Source organism: Manduca sexta, chromosome 27, assembly GCF_014839805.1.
Source record: "Manduca sexta isolate Smith_Timp_Sample1 chromosome 27, JHU_Msex_v1.0, whole genome shotgun sequence".
Classification (NCBI taxonomy): domain Eukaryota; kingdom Metazoa; phylum Arthropoda; class Insecta; order Lepidoptera; family Sphingidae; genus Manduca; species Manduca sexta.
In genome coordinates, this window is record NC_051141.1 from 8,763,138 (window position 1) to 8,778,317 (window position 15,180).

The following is a 15,180-nucleotide window of genomic DNA, read 5'->3' on the forward strand; positions in this document are numbered from 1 at the left end:
ATGTCATATTAAAATAAGATGTATTGCAATCAATTACTTTTTCTAGTTAGGGTAATTGTGTCTAGTTGACGTGAACTTTGTTGAAAAACTTTTCTGTTATTCATATCTGATAGATGCAGATACAGCTAATGGAAATGGTACTGAATTGAACAAAACTGAGACTGCCAAGGAAGATATCAATAAAAATGAGAAGGTCGTAAAGAATACAAAGAATTCAAATAAAAAATCTAACAAGATGGCCACAAGTGAAGTTCATCTCAAAGAGACAGAGTCATATGAAAATGGTAAAGATGAGACTGATAAAGTAGTTAATGTAGAAAAGAATGTCCAAGAGGAGACTAAACAAAATGTTGGAGAAAATAAAGAGGCGCCACCAGCACTACCTGTATTTGTACCTAAATACAAGTATAGTGAAGGTTTGTGTCTTCTATACATTACAGTTCTGAATAATATATTACTTATAAATTATAATGCATAATACCCTGTACTAATTCTAGATCAATGGTCACCTTTTAACAAGACTGGCAAGAAATGTTATGATATTGATTTTCTCATGCAAATTAAGGATGACCCATTGTCGAAAAATAAACCAGATGCACCTTTGTTGGAAGCTTGTAATGTTATAAGGGTAAGAAACTACCATAAATGCTGTAAAACTTTAATAGTGGTACATACCAGATATTTATTTGATCCATATTTACAGACTGCACCTATGCAAGAGCCCCTTCCATTCTCAAATATTTCAAGGCCCATGAATGATTCATTGTTCCCACCATTTTTGAAGGGTTCAGGTATGGGCTCGAGAAATAATACCCCTCGTGAAATGAAAAAAGAAGGCAGGAATATGACACCTAGTGGTAAGTTTAATATTGTATTTTAACTTATTACTTATATGTTTAGATGTCTAATCAAAATGTTAAAGGCAGGGGAAGCATGAAACTACCATCCACTCCCAGTGGTAGCAGTCCTCATAAGCCTCTGATCTCGATCATATTGCGGGATGATGTTAAACTGAATGAAGTTGATTCCGCTTGGAAGCCAAATCGTTTCCGTCAAGAGACCCTTACTGAGGAGGAGCAGAAGACGCAGGTTATTAATAATCCAAATAATAGAATTTATTTTCATAAAATACAACCAATTTATTAATCCGCGTTTTTTTATATAGGAACTGTACAAGAAGTTCAGGGGGATTCTGAATAAGTTGACACCTCAAAAATTCGATACATTGCTCGACAAGGTTAAGACACTTGAGATAAATAATCAAAAACGTTTAGAAGGTGTTATTGACTTGGTATTTGAGAAGGCTATTGATGAGCCTAATTTTTCGGAAGCATATGCAGCTATGTGTAATAAGTTATCAAAACTCAAGGTATGGACAATGATGTATTTAGGCTGAAGATATTTTTATACACTGCTTTTAACCAGCCCTGTATTAACACTTTACATATTTTAGGTGCCAGCTGATAACCCTACAACACCAGATCAGTGTGTAAATTTCAGAGCTCTTATAATTAATAAATGCCAAAATCAATTTGTTACTGATAAAGTTGATGCACAAGTTATGAAATTAGAGAAGGAAATTGCTGAATGCACAGATCCTGTAAGTACTGTTGTATCCAAATTACGATAAATATGACTAATAACATCAAATACAATACCCTATACAACTGACCACACTGGTGCTAGCACACAACCACAGTGTGTCAGAAATAAGAGTGTAGGAGCACCTACACACATAGGGATTCAAGATACTTACGTCATAGAATTATACTATGCGGTAGATGTCTCTTACACACCAAACATTGTTAAATTTTTTACCATCTTTATACCAATAGTTTTTACATTTTGCTGTTTCACATATCCAATCCAATTTATTACGTTTGGCTGTATTGTTTCTGTTCCACATAATTTCTTTTCAAGATATTCCTTCACATGGTTTATTTGACAATTCCTCTAATAATAAATTAGACTAACTTAGTTTAGCTTTCGATCTGCAACCAACTTCCAATTGAGTTTACATTTGCAGCAATATGTCAATACATAGTTCTATACACATGCGTGTTGCCGCAAGTCCTGCAAGCTTCAAAATTTGTAGATAGGCTTGCTGTGATGGTTTTCAGGCCAAATTTTTTTGCGGATGTCGAATTCTGTCGGCCTCCTTGATAATCTAAACACTGCTTAGTCTCAAATGTACGATGTGATGAATGAATGAATGTATATTATCCATAATATCACAATATTTTGTGGCATTATGAATTTTGACATTCATTTTCTGATTATTTTAATTTAATCTAGTGTATCAAATGATTCTAATATTTTACTTTGCGGTAGCCTGTTTTTGAGTTAATCAATTAATTTTGGGAAGTAATAAGGTTACGCATTCTATATTCATATTTATAAAAATAATGTCAGTTTCTCATAGAATTTTTCTACTTATACTTTAGGTGAAGAAGAAGGAGCTACAGCTTATGTTAGAAGACGAACATAGAAGGGTGAGGAGGAGGTCTGTTGGAAATGTCAGGTTTATAGGTAAGTACTCTTGCCTAAATTAATTCTATAATTTTTAAGTTATTTGTGTTTATTCAGCTGTGGTGATAATTGAACACATTTAATATATTATTATGAATGTACCTTACTTAATATTTTTTATGAATCCTAACATGTAAATACTATTTTTATCAACATATTTACTTTAAAATTTGGTTAGTTATGACAATTGAAAATGTCTTGCTGTTAGTGGGCTAGTCTATGTACATAATTCTTGCTGTGTTTTGTGTTATTTAAAGCATATTCAAAGGCTATGGCGAGTGTTACAAGTATCTCCAATTTAATCTTCAATAGAGAATTTGTGCTAGTTTACTATACAAATCAATATATATGCTTTGCTGTGCTCAAATTTACTTCATATTGTGAATACACTATTAATGTTGATTCGAAATGACTATAGCGAATATGTTTTTATTGATTTATCGTATTTTTAATAATCTGCTGCTACATGTTCAATCTATTTTACCAATTTAATGCATTTGGCGAAATTCTACCTATATATATATATATATATATATTTCTCTACCATATTCAAGGAAAAATTAAAATGTAAGCAAAAAATATCTTTTTTTCCCATTAAATCTTATATTTATATTTGTAAATTTCTCTGATTAAATTAGGGGTACTTGAAAAGCAGGTAGATATTTGTTGACATTTAATGTATTTGTTCCCTGAATATGATTTAGGCTGTTAAGCTATTTTATTGATATATTTTTCATATAAATCACCAACAAAATAAAGAAATAGGCAATAATGATGGGTTTCTTTATAGGTGAACTGTACAAACTAAAAATGCTGACATCCAAAATTATGGACTATTGCATGAAATATTTAATTGATAAGTTAGATGAAGAAAAGCTTGAGTGTCTTTGCAAGTTACTCACTACTATTGGTGAACAAATTGAAAATGAAGTACATGGACAACTGGATATCATTTTCAAAAAGATGCAAGAAATTGTTGATAGAAAATCACATCAAATAAGCAGCCGAGTGAAGTAAGTTATTATTTCATTTATAGTATATTATGTGATGTTAGTATGGATTTTCATATAATATTTTATGTTAAAAGGTTTATGATCCAAGATGTTATTCTGTTGCGAAGAAGAAAATGGGTTGTCAAGAGTGTTGTAGATTCACAACCTAAGATGATGGATCAAATCCAGAAAGAAGCAGAACAACAGCAACGTCAAATTGAAGTATGACTTATTTTAAAAAAGAGAATATTTCGGTCTTTTTAAACAATTATTTATTTTGCACATATTTGATTTTGCCCTTTAGCTTATTAATGCCAGTCCCATGGGCGGCGGGTTTCGCCGAGACGAAGGAGGCCGTGGCAAACGTGGTGATGGCCGGAGGCAAAATTCTAATAATTCTTACATGGATAATACATGGAAACCATCTAGAGCCAATTTCCCTGTGGACACATCAAAACTTAAAGCTGCGTCACAAAAGGTTTGTATCGGGAATATGTCACGCTAGATTTAATTACACTCTTGATAAAATAATAACCCATTCCAGAAATGTTTTGTGGTACTCGTTAAACAACCAATTTCTGTTTGCGGCCTTATAGTTTTTTCCCTTTTTTCATGGTATGTTTAATTTTTTACCTATCTTTAAGAAGCTCAATTTTATAGCAACTTCAAAAAAAAATAGCAATAAAAAATTAGCTTTCCTTAAAATAGGTCATTATTTTATTATGCTTTTTGTACATTAAACTTTGGTAGTTGGAGACCCAGCTTTATAGATAATTTTATCCTTAATGTGACGGGAAAGTTACTAATTGTTAAAAAATACTTAACATATGCTTTCCATCTGATATAGACTGTATCAGCTCTACATCATGTTTTTTGCGTCGATTCATGAGTTATTCAACTAATATGTATTTTAATGTTAGAACTTTAATACATGTTGGTCGAACTTAAACCATCGCCAGCATAAGCAAATTGATACACGGCGAGTACTGCCGTTTAGGTGTTTGGTAAGTTTGCAGAAACCCAAAGTAAGCAGTTCGTATGTACGAGGTTTCTGGAACACACATTCTGCAGATTTAGTTTTTATAAATGAGACAAGTGACTGCGCGCTACTACAAGTTATTCCAAATGAGTTCTACATAATATATGTTATCTATATGTTGTATTGGCCTTCAATGGACAAGACATGGCTAACATTTATCTATATATATAAAAGAAAGTGGTGTTAGTTACACTTTTTAACCGACTTCAAAAAAAGGAGGTTATCAATTCGACGTGAATTTTTTTTTGTATGTTTGTTACCTCAGAACTTGCTCATCTATGAACCGATTTGAAAAATTCTTTTTTTCTTCGAAAGAATTTCTCTCTAGATTGGCCCCATAATTTTTTTTTCAAGATCGCTTCGGTAGTTTGGTTTTAAAATTAAAAAAACTTGAATAATTATGTCGTCCAAGAAAACGATCCCGAATTTAGCTTTCCTGTGACGTATTTAGTTATGTTTTTTCAATGAGTTTGGTTGACTGTATTTCTCACATACTTATACATATAGCATAACATCTTTTCCCCGTGTCAGGGGTAGGCAGAGGCGTAACATTTCATCACGATAGTCGTACTGTGTGTGAAACATATCAGTTGTGTTTTTGGGTTGGGTTTAATTGACTCTACTGCTTACATACATACATATATGTATATAGGATCACACCTTTTCCCCTTTTTAGGGGTAGGCAGAGATGTAACACCACAGCGCAATAGTTATAGTATGATCGAAATATATCAGTTTCGTTTTGGCGTTATGTTTGCTTGAATCTACTCCTTACATACATATATATAGTATCACACTTTTTCCCCTTTTCAGGGGTAGGCAGAGGTGTAACATTTGAGCGCGATAGTCGTACTGCGTGCGAAACACATTAGTTGTGTTTTTGTGTTGGGTTTAGTGGACTCTACTTCTTACATACATATAGCATCACACCGTTTCCCCTTTTCAGGGGTAGGCAGAGGTGTAACACCACAGCGCGATAGTTGTACTGTGAGCCAAATAATATCAGTTGTTTTTTGCGTTAGGTTTGCTTGAATCTACTTCTTACATACATATATATAGCATCACACCTTTTCCCCTTTTCAGTGGTACTCAGAGGTGTAACTCCTCAGCGCGATAGTCGTATCGTGAGCGAAACACAACTATGCCATTGAGACGGTCTATTTTTTTACTAACACAAAAAAGCAAAAAATAAAAGTAATTTTAACAAAAAATTAAACCGTCTTCAAAAACCACTCAAAACCAAGAAATAATTTCACATAACAAGTATATATTGGATACCAATTTTGGAGTCGGTGCCTAATTAAAATTGCTAGTTAAGCTAGATAAATACATTAACGAATGATAAGTACAAAGTGAGCAAGTCAGATCGTCACCGGAGATAAACATATCGCCGCAGCACAGCAAATGGAAGCTATTAAGGAAATATTTAAATTTGTGAACTGTACACTACCCAAATTCTTCCCCTGTTACATATAGCTGGTCAAGTGTGTATTACACTCCCTGCCTCGAAAAAAGAGGAAAGAAAAAGATGAAACACCATACATGTGCTTGGTATTACACCTTTCACTGTGAATGTTGTAATACACGCAAACCTACTCCTTTTAATTGATTTGAAAGAAAGTTAGCTCATAGATGGACTATGCAACAAATATAGCTAACTAGCAATTTTAATTAGGCACCGACTCCAAAATTAGTATCCAATATATACTTGTTATGTGAAATTATTTTTTGGTTTTGAGTGGTTTTTGAAGGCGGTTTAATTTTTTGTTAAAATTATTTTTATAACTCAAGAACGGATGAACCGATTTGGCTGAAAATTGGAGAGGTAGCTTAGAACCAGGAGACGGACATAGGATACTTTTTATCCCATTCCCACGGGAACAGGATAAAAAGTGAAGGGACGTGACATAAGACATGGTATAATAAAGCAAAATTTGGTATGGAGACAGTATAAGACCCTGGGAAGGTTAGGCTATTATCCCGGGAAAATATATAGTGGGACTTTTATCCTGGAAAACTCTTTCACGCGGGCGAAGCCGCGAGCAAAAGCTAGTAACTGATATAACACTATTTCACGTCAAATGGAATTGGCAATATATTAATTATTAAACAATGTGATGTATTCTATGTCTGTTGAACATCTTACATAATTTTTATTATTTGAAATATCTTTCATTAAATAACCATTTAATATAATCTGCCATACATTTTCATAAGCAGCCAGTTAATTTGTATTAACCACAATAGTATTAGTATGTGATGGTTTATAAATAATGCTTTTTCTGTTTACAGAGTTTAAGCAATATTAAGTTAGCACCCCATAACTCGGGATGGAATCATGGCTCGGGTACAAAGAATACTGCTCAAACGGCTGGAAGCAACACCTCAATGATTAATCTCAGTAAAAATATGTATAGTGTATTGGAAAATGTACAGACAGATCCAACTTCACTTAGAGGTAATTCATATTTATTTTTCATTATTCATTCATCCTGCTGCAAAGATAATAATATTGAATGAGACAGATTAGCAAATGTTATACAGACACCATTCTCATGCCCCAAACTTTATGACAGCTTTCGCCTTGGAGGTTCCAGTCCCTAGTGAATAATCTTAGAGAAACCTGTATTACAAGAAGTAACTAATATAATGTAAAATATTGTTGCATCCTTGCTCTAGTGATAGGATAGTATATGGACTCTGAAGCTTACCAGAGCTTTAATGGGTCAGAGGGAGTCAACACCATTCAAGAGTGGGATAAGGTCACCTGCCCTTCCATCCACCTGGATGAAATCATAATACATAGTTTCAAAAGATAGTGCTACAATATGTTTCAGGACACATTTTGATGTGTGTTCCACAACTTTTAAGACTTATTTCAGTGTAATATGTTTCTACTAATATTATAAACTAGGTTTGACTCGCGGGTGCTCTCTGGGAAATAATGAATAGCCTTAGTTGCCATAATATTTTATATTGACTGTTATTGAATATTTAAGGTACACGTGATATGACACCAAGCTATCATTCAAAGGGAGCATCCATTGAAAGATCGACATTCAACTCAAGAGGTGATATAAGTAAGTATATGGATTTCAATATTTTTGTTTCAATACTTAAACTTTAAAATATGTGTATTTATGATTTTTACTATGTATTGGCATATGGGGCATATCACTTGAGGAAAAACACGAAATTATTAAACTTCTTTAAATTATTTCCAATTAGTAATAAATAACTTTTGAATATCTAATTTTTATTAACATATATAAAAAATGCTTAAATATATTTTGTTACTGTTTTACCTATGAAAATCTTTACCCACGAGCCAGATGTGACTGATGTGTTAAGAATACGAGAAGTGGAAAGTCAACGTGTTGTCAAGTATAACTTTGTTTACTGTACCAATTAACACTACTTTCTTCCAGCAAAATATTTACAATGGGACGTCGCTATTGTAGATTTCAAGACAATTAACATAAATAATACCCTGTATGTCTAAAGTTTTTATTGAATGAACCAATCAAATTATCTCATTTGTAGATTTCTTTTTAAATTTTCGTATATTGAATGTTTTTGAAAACGAATATAATAGTCTTTTATATATGCAATTTTGAGTGGTTTATAATTTAGTTCTATCGACAGTTAGTTATAACTCTCTCTCTCTCTCTCCAGTCTGTCCCTCATCATTGAGGATTGTGACTCTCAATTATCTTCACTGTGATATTGGAGAACCATCGGCTTCGGTCTTTTGCTTGATGAAATGGCGTATTAATGGAAACATTCAACACACTGGTTATCTGGTCCATCCATCTTTTGGGGTTTCATCCTTGTGGTCTCTTCCACTCCAACTTTCCAACCATGAGCAGCTTTTCCAATTTGTTCTGGTTCACGTCTGGGGATATGTCGAAAGTACTTTAAGGTTCTGTATAAACAGGTCGCAGAAAGCCTTTACCTTTGTTCGAAATCAAGTTGTTTCAGGATGGCCATGTTAGTTTGATGTGCTATCCACAGAATTCTTAACATCTTGCGCCAGTACTACATTTATAAGCAGTTATAACTGTAAATTTGAATAATTTTGGAAGCTAATTTTCCAAGTCACAATGGTATGCCCCACATATAAATCCTAAAACGTAATAATAAATACCTGCATTTGAAATGACTAATGTTCAACTTTTTTTTGTTTAGTCTTTGCGAAAAAATCCCTTTCCGAAATGCTATCATAAACTACTAATCACAAAGAGTATAAGGTATATTCACTGTACAGTCCGCGCAGAATAAGATTGGGATGAGACCTCGTTAAAGTAAATCGAAATTGACAATCCTCAAGTGAAGGAATTTTTGTTCAATTCATAATTCAATTTCATAAATTCATATTGTTCTGGTTCTTTTTAATTATTATTGATGTTTATAAAAAGAGGAGTTGATGATTTTAGTAGACTTTCTCCTTGATCATTGTGTGGTATGCTTGTATATAAGTATGCACATAATACGTATATTTATTTCACGTTAGTTACCTATGCAAAAAATCATTAAACTTTTTCATGTGTATTTCATTTGTATCTCTAAACATCGGCGTGATTTTGCCGATGTAACCAAGCCTTGTTAGTTTCGAAAGGTATTATCCCATTCTAACCGCGCGCGTCGATTATAATACAAATGTATCATAAAGAATTATCAACCAATGATTGTGCAAAAATATTGTTTTCTATTAAATGAATTTAGGTAAGCAATGGCATACACCGATATAATATACTATCTATTAATATATATGTAAAAAAGCCCAAATTTCTAGGGGATTGAACATTTAGTGAGTATGAAAACTTTATTTTGTTTGTATTTAAAATGTTACAGTGAGCGGCGGTGGCAATCGTTCAGGATCAGTGGGCGTCGCTCGTTCTAACTCGGGCACTCGCAGCACTAGTGCCGCGCTGCCGGTGCCAACGCCCCCGACCGATGCACAGGCTTCTAACCAGGCTGCTGTACTACAGGAGCCTCTTCCTGAAGCCAAGAAAAAATCTGTCAAGTGTATGATTGAATTACGCCTCATTAATCCCGATGATGATGAAATGGTTGCAGATGTTAAACAACTTTTCCAGCCGCAATACCATGCTGCTGTAGTAAGCGAAATCTTCAAATTAGTTCTTGAAAAGTAAGATATTCCACATTATTCTGTTGAGCATGCATTTACTCCAACTGTAGATGTATTTTTTAATAAAAATCCTTAATTTTTTCAGGTCAGCCAAGGACATTGGAAGTGTTGCAAAATCTTTATTCTATTTAGTATCTACAAATACAATTTCTCCAGATAACTTCCTTAATGGAATTAAGGAAACATTTGAGTTTGCACCAGACCTTTACATTGATATTCCAATGTTATATGATTATTTGGGCAAACTTATCACGCCACATATTGAAAAGAAGGTGTGTGTTTTTTTAATCATTAGCACATGAAGTTTAATGTTAATTGGAGTATCACAGGGAAATACTATTTAAAGCAGATAGGAAAGCATTAGCTATGTTTCTGTGTAATATTTTTGCCTCATTTGTTCAGTTTCTTGTTAAATGTGGTGTAGATTAGTAATAAAACTTAAAAAGGCTATCTTCCGCAAGCAATTTTTGTCGTATAAACAATCTTAGCAAGCAGACTTATTTTTAAGCTCGCAGGACTTTCGGCGGGTGACTTGTGTATATAATAAAACAAAAATGCACTGAAAATTTGCGTCTAAATTTAGCTTTAAGACATGTTGTCCGCAAAAAATAATAACTTTATTTTCCTGTTCAGATCAATTAAAATTAAGTTATTTTAACGTTACAACACATATTATTTTGTAATTACCTTAATTGTCACCTAATAACGCCTAACGCCTAATCCTGCACGCACAATATATCCTGCACAATATACAGGAATTTATAGGAATTATGAACTCAAAAATACTATACTTTTTACTACAAATATTTTATTTTTGCAGCATATCACGTTTGTACAAGTATTCAGGCTTTGCGATACTGTAATTTCATCAAACCAAGGACATTTATTCCTTAGAGCCCTAATTAGAGATTTGAAAGAAAGCATGGGACCTACATTTGTAAAGAGCAAATGGCAAGAGTCTGAGTTACAATTGAAGCAGTGGATGGAGGAAGATCAGGTATTAATTTGAACATCCAATATCTAATAAGAAATTAATTATTGGCTCAAGAACAGGCACAATAATTTTGAATAAGTAGATGGTACAATGCAATATTGGTTTGTTGGAGTATATATTAGAGATGAAACGGATATCTGGTATCCGTCGTATCCGGTGGCCTAAACATTATCTGGCCCGATACCGGATATCCAACGCCTATTCGGGTATCCGGCTGACCGAATAATGACTAAAAAAAACTAATTATCTTTAGGAATGAAATTGTTTGTAAGTTGTTAATAAGTATCATAGTAAGAGTGATTGAAGTGCGTCAGAAGTTATCTTCCAATAGCAATCATCGTTGTCATTTCAGTCTGGACTTTGAACGACTTGTAGCTCTTTGAAGCCTGTGTATAAAACATCTAGCAGAAACATACTCAGCCAAAAAAACACTAACCATGTTAGCGCCACACTATCATGAATGAGTAAAAGTATTTCAAGTGCTTAGATAATCCGGCGGCCGAATATTCGGCTATAAGGTTGGCCAGATATCCAGCATCCGGCTGAACTGCTATCGGTTGCATCTCTAGTACTTATATACAATCAGGGTAATTAACTAGACCAGCACAAGACCCACGACCAGTGTTCTCTAGTGAACAATTTAACTAAATTTTGTACCGATAAAATAAATGTTTTAACATAAAGTCGCAATTAATTTTAAGCATTACAATTTGTAAATATAAAAAATGACACATTGTAGACATTTGTGTACAGCAAGAATGGACCATGTTCTAACTAATGTCTTATAGAATATCAACATGGAGTGACAATAGATAACATCTAGAGTTATCAGCAGCTATTGTGTATTGATCTTTTTATTTGCCATTCAATGTTTTAGACAAGTATTTAAAAGTAACAATTCCAATCATCATTGATTTTGAAAACTTTGGCCACATGTGGCATGTTTGTATACTAAAGTCTATGTTAGGTAAAAAATATTAGAATAGAAAATTATTTTTTCATGTATTTGAGTAAATTTTCTATAATTATCAGTAGCCTAATAGGTATTGTGTAATAAAATGTTATTCTTTTGTCTTTTAGATTGCAAAATGGATAGAAGAAAATAAGTTTGAATTTCTTGAAGGAAATGTGAACTCTTCTGAAGAAACGAAAAAGATATTGACGCCCGCAGAAACAAAAGCTAAACTACTTCAACTCATGAATGCAGATGAGAGTAGTGATTGTATAAAAGGATGGGTACAAGTGAGTCAAAAGCACTACTTTGATTTTACCGCTTTTTATTTTAACACAGGTATAAGTGTGTCGACAACTTCGTCTTTGTAAATATAAATATATTATAATAAATTGTAAATACCTTGAAATAACGATATTTTTTCTGATGTTCGATTTGAATTAAAAATATCTAAAAACATGTTAACCCATTCAGTATCACAAACAGAAAAAAACTAATTGAAAAGAATTTAAAAATATTGGTTCATTTGTCTTATAAATAAATAAATAAGAGTAATATTTTATGTTTCTTTTCTGTACAGACACATTTGGTTTTATTGTACAGATTAAGATAGATATTTAAAAAAAAATCATCAGTGGTTACATAATTCATTGGTCTGATACATATATTATATTACTATATTTTGCATAGCCATATTTTTTTTAATATGTATTTTTATTATAATTGATTTTGTTTCAATAGGACAAAATTGGCAAAGCTTCCAACGATGATTGGTTCATGCGAGCATTGATTCAAGCCATTTGCGAGCATGCCTTTTTTGGCCCGGAAGGACGCGATGTACCACATTTTAATCAAGATCGAATGACTAAATATGCCAGTCTCATTCAAGATTTTGGTGAGACCAAACAATCTAGAGAAGCCAGCTGCTTATTTGGAATTCAGCAGTTAATACACAGGCTAGAACACCCACAAGGTATGGAAAGCTATAATGCAAGCTGGTTTACATAATATAATCAAGTTTGATACCTAAATCAGGATTCATAATATCATGTTTTTTACAGGATTAACTTTAGAAATATTCCAATACTTACATGAGCAATACATAATTTCATTAGAAGGATTTTTTGCATGGGAAGAGTCCGAAAAGGAGCCCGAGGGCAAAGGTTGGTGGTGTATTTGATATTTTTTTTGTACACTAATAATAAAAGATTTGTATTAAAGTGGTTTGATAATTATTATTCCAGGTGTGTTGATGAAGACTCTGACGTCATTTTTCACAAACATCAAGGAAGCGGATAATGAGGACTCTAGCGAGGACTGACGCGGGCGCAACGCTGCGGTTGCACCGCCGCTGCCGCACGCGACCGCGCAAGCCCCTCCCGCCCCCGGCCCTGGTCCTGTTCCTGCTCCAGCCCCAGCTCCTGCCCATGCCCTCGCTCTCGCACCGTTGCTCGCGGCAGAAGCACCCCCAAACGTCTTCTATATTTTTATATATTAGATTCATCCTATATGGAAATCATAGATATATTATTACAATGATAATGCTTAATCTAACAGATGCTAGACGAAAAGGTGTATAATATTTTTAAAGGCGATAGTTATTTATCAAGGTTCTAAATTTTTGCTTCGATGTTATGCGCAATTTGAAACAATATCTTAAGCAAATATTCCCCGGAAGGCATTACTTTAATTTGAATTCTATATAATGCTCTTTTTTATTTACCGTGACTACATTATTAGTGTTTTAGATCAATATGAAAAAGTAGTTTAAACACTTAAATATTTACCTCCTACCTCTGGTGTTGTGGGAACTTAAAACAATTCTGATTCCCGGATTATATTTCTTATTGTAATGTTACATTAATGTTTTTGTTATTGAATTTATAATGATAATGAATTCCCAATGACATTTTAGTACTGTTTGGTAGTTCAATTCAAACTTCTTGGCCGCTGTGAAATTAGCTACCAGCTCAGGTATGATCAAGTCGACAAAAAATGTAGGTTCAAATATAATTTCCACATCTGTAATGCTGTCTAAAATGATTCATAAAATTATTTTTTTTTTTTTCGTTTGCAAAATTTGAAATTAATTTTATAAGACAACACTGCGTTTTATCATGTTTTTCGATTCGTTTATATCTATATATCGTTTTTGTTCACATTTAATTGTTCGTATTTCGACTAATTGCCATAGAATTTGAATACGAACAATTATTGAACAATTGACCCCAGCTGTACCTAAAAACAAATGCGCGTATCTAACACTTAGTAATTTGTTCTGCGAATCGGAACGAAAAAAGTTCAGAGCCGCCAAGATAGTTGAAACGGACTAGCTAGTATATTTATTGCCTTTTATTACAGAATTGATAATATGCAAATGTATTAATAAATTAATTATGTGTTTCAATATTTTAAGATATTGTTTTACGTGTTGTGAATATCTTTTGTGTCTTATCTATTTTTGTAAACGATATTATAAATGCCTATATTATGTATAGATTAATTGAATTGAGCAATAATAGTTCCCATATTGCACCCAAATGTTCTTTCATTTTAATATCTTGTCTGTTCTTTCATTTAGGCTGTATTTTTATGTTAAATTTATGAATATTTCCATTCGTTTTATCTAACTTTTCGATTTCTATGTTACATATATATTTTTTCTTTTTCAATAAAATGGCGGTATATGCATTTTGTTCAAAATTAATATCTATGTTAAATGTGACCTATAACACCAACTGAAATATTTTTTATAGCAATAAACAATACCTTAATATACCTGCCTAGTAATAATTAATAGATAATATTGAACTACATATACTAAAAAAAGATGTTATGTATTATTATGGGAGAATGTAATAAGGGTAATGAAATTATAATTCGCGTTTTATCTGATGTCTATATACTAACGATATCAAGAGTAAGAAACGTGTTTTGTTTAGCAATAATTTTAACTGCTTAGACGCGAAATGGCGTTTATAATATACATGCTATAAAATGAAAATTTGATTTTGAATTTGATGTTACAAGATTTATTATAATATATACATTTATCACTTTGTTTTCTTTGGTATGTAGGCGTAGACAGCTACTATTAAATCAGTAAGTAATGTAATCGTAAAATCTACTTGAGATAACGGGAAACTTTGATGGGTTATTTCTGTCCAGCTTTTTCCTATATTTTTAAAATGCAATTTTAGTAAAGGTTAAATTTCTATTTAGACATTATATTGTTTAGATATTAGTTATTATAATATAACATCTCGGCAGTAATGATCGTCTCAAATGTTTTGTGAATCAAGTGCGCAAGATGAAACACTGGCGACGTGCGGCAGTCGGCACTCGCACATAGACTGTCAAGCGTAACTTGTCCGGCGCAATGCGGAAGCGCATTGCCGCATGCGCTCTGCCCGGCGCCCATACCTCGGGTTCACGTGCACTCGTCTTTATGCTGAGTTTATTTTATTATAACTACTCTTGTCGGTAATAATGTATGTTATGTAAATAAAATTTTGAAAAAAA

At 32.9% G+C, this 15,180-nt stretch overlaps 1 protein-coding gene across 4 annotated transcripts in view; it reads left to right on the forward strand.

Annotated features, from left to right (window-relative positions):
* LOC115442894 (eukaryotic translation initiation factor 4 gamma 3) overlaps positions 1 to 15,180 on the forward strand; it is a 58,090-nt gene extending 42,910 nt beyond the window's left edge. For all 4 annotated transcript variants that reach the window (XM_030168094.2, XM_030168095.2, XM_030168092.2 and 1 more), the window contains 19 exons: positions 114 to 416; positions 498 to 628; positions 704 to 857; positions 923 to 1,089; positions 1,166 to 1,369; positions 1,454 to 1,600; positions 2,445 to 2,529; positions 3,320 to 3,542; positions 3,617 to 3,743; positions 3,826 to 3,999; positions 6,853 to 7,018; positions 7,560 to 7,640; positions 9,415 to 9,712; positions 9,798 to 9,984; positions 10,533 to 10,709; positions 11,787 to 11,948; positions 12,400 to 12,631; positions 12,720 to 12,821; positions 12,903 to 15,180. In XM_030168094.2, the coding sequence (XP_030023954.2) occupies positions 114 to 416; positions 498 to 628; positions 704 to 857; positions 923 to 1,089; positions 1,166 to 1,369; positions 1,454 to 1,600; positions 2,445 to 2,529; positions 3,320 to 3,542; positions 3,617 to 3,743; positions 3,826 to 3,999; positions 6,853 to 7,018; positions 7,560 to 7,640; positions 9,415 to 9,712; positions 9,798 to 9,984; positions 10,533 to 10,709; positions 11,787 to 11,948; positions 12,400 to 12,631; positions 12,720 to 12,821; positions 12,903 to 12,979 (3,197 nt within the window). In that variant the 3' untranslated portion in view covers positions 12,980 to 15,180. The remainder of the gene's footprint in view (positions 1 to 113; positions 417 to 497; positions 629 to 703; positions 858 to 922; positions 1,090 to 1,165; positions 1,370 to 1,453; positions 1,601 to 2,444; positions 2,530 to 3,319; positions 3,543 to 3,616; positions 3,744 to 3,825; positions 4,000 to 6,852; positions 7,019 to 7,559; positions 7,641 to 9,414; positions 9,713 to 9,797; positions 9,985 to 10,532; positions 10,710 to 11,786; positions 11,949 to 12,399; positions 12,632 to 12,719; positions 12,822 to 12,902) is intronic.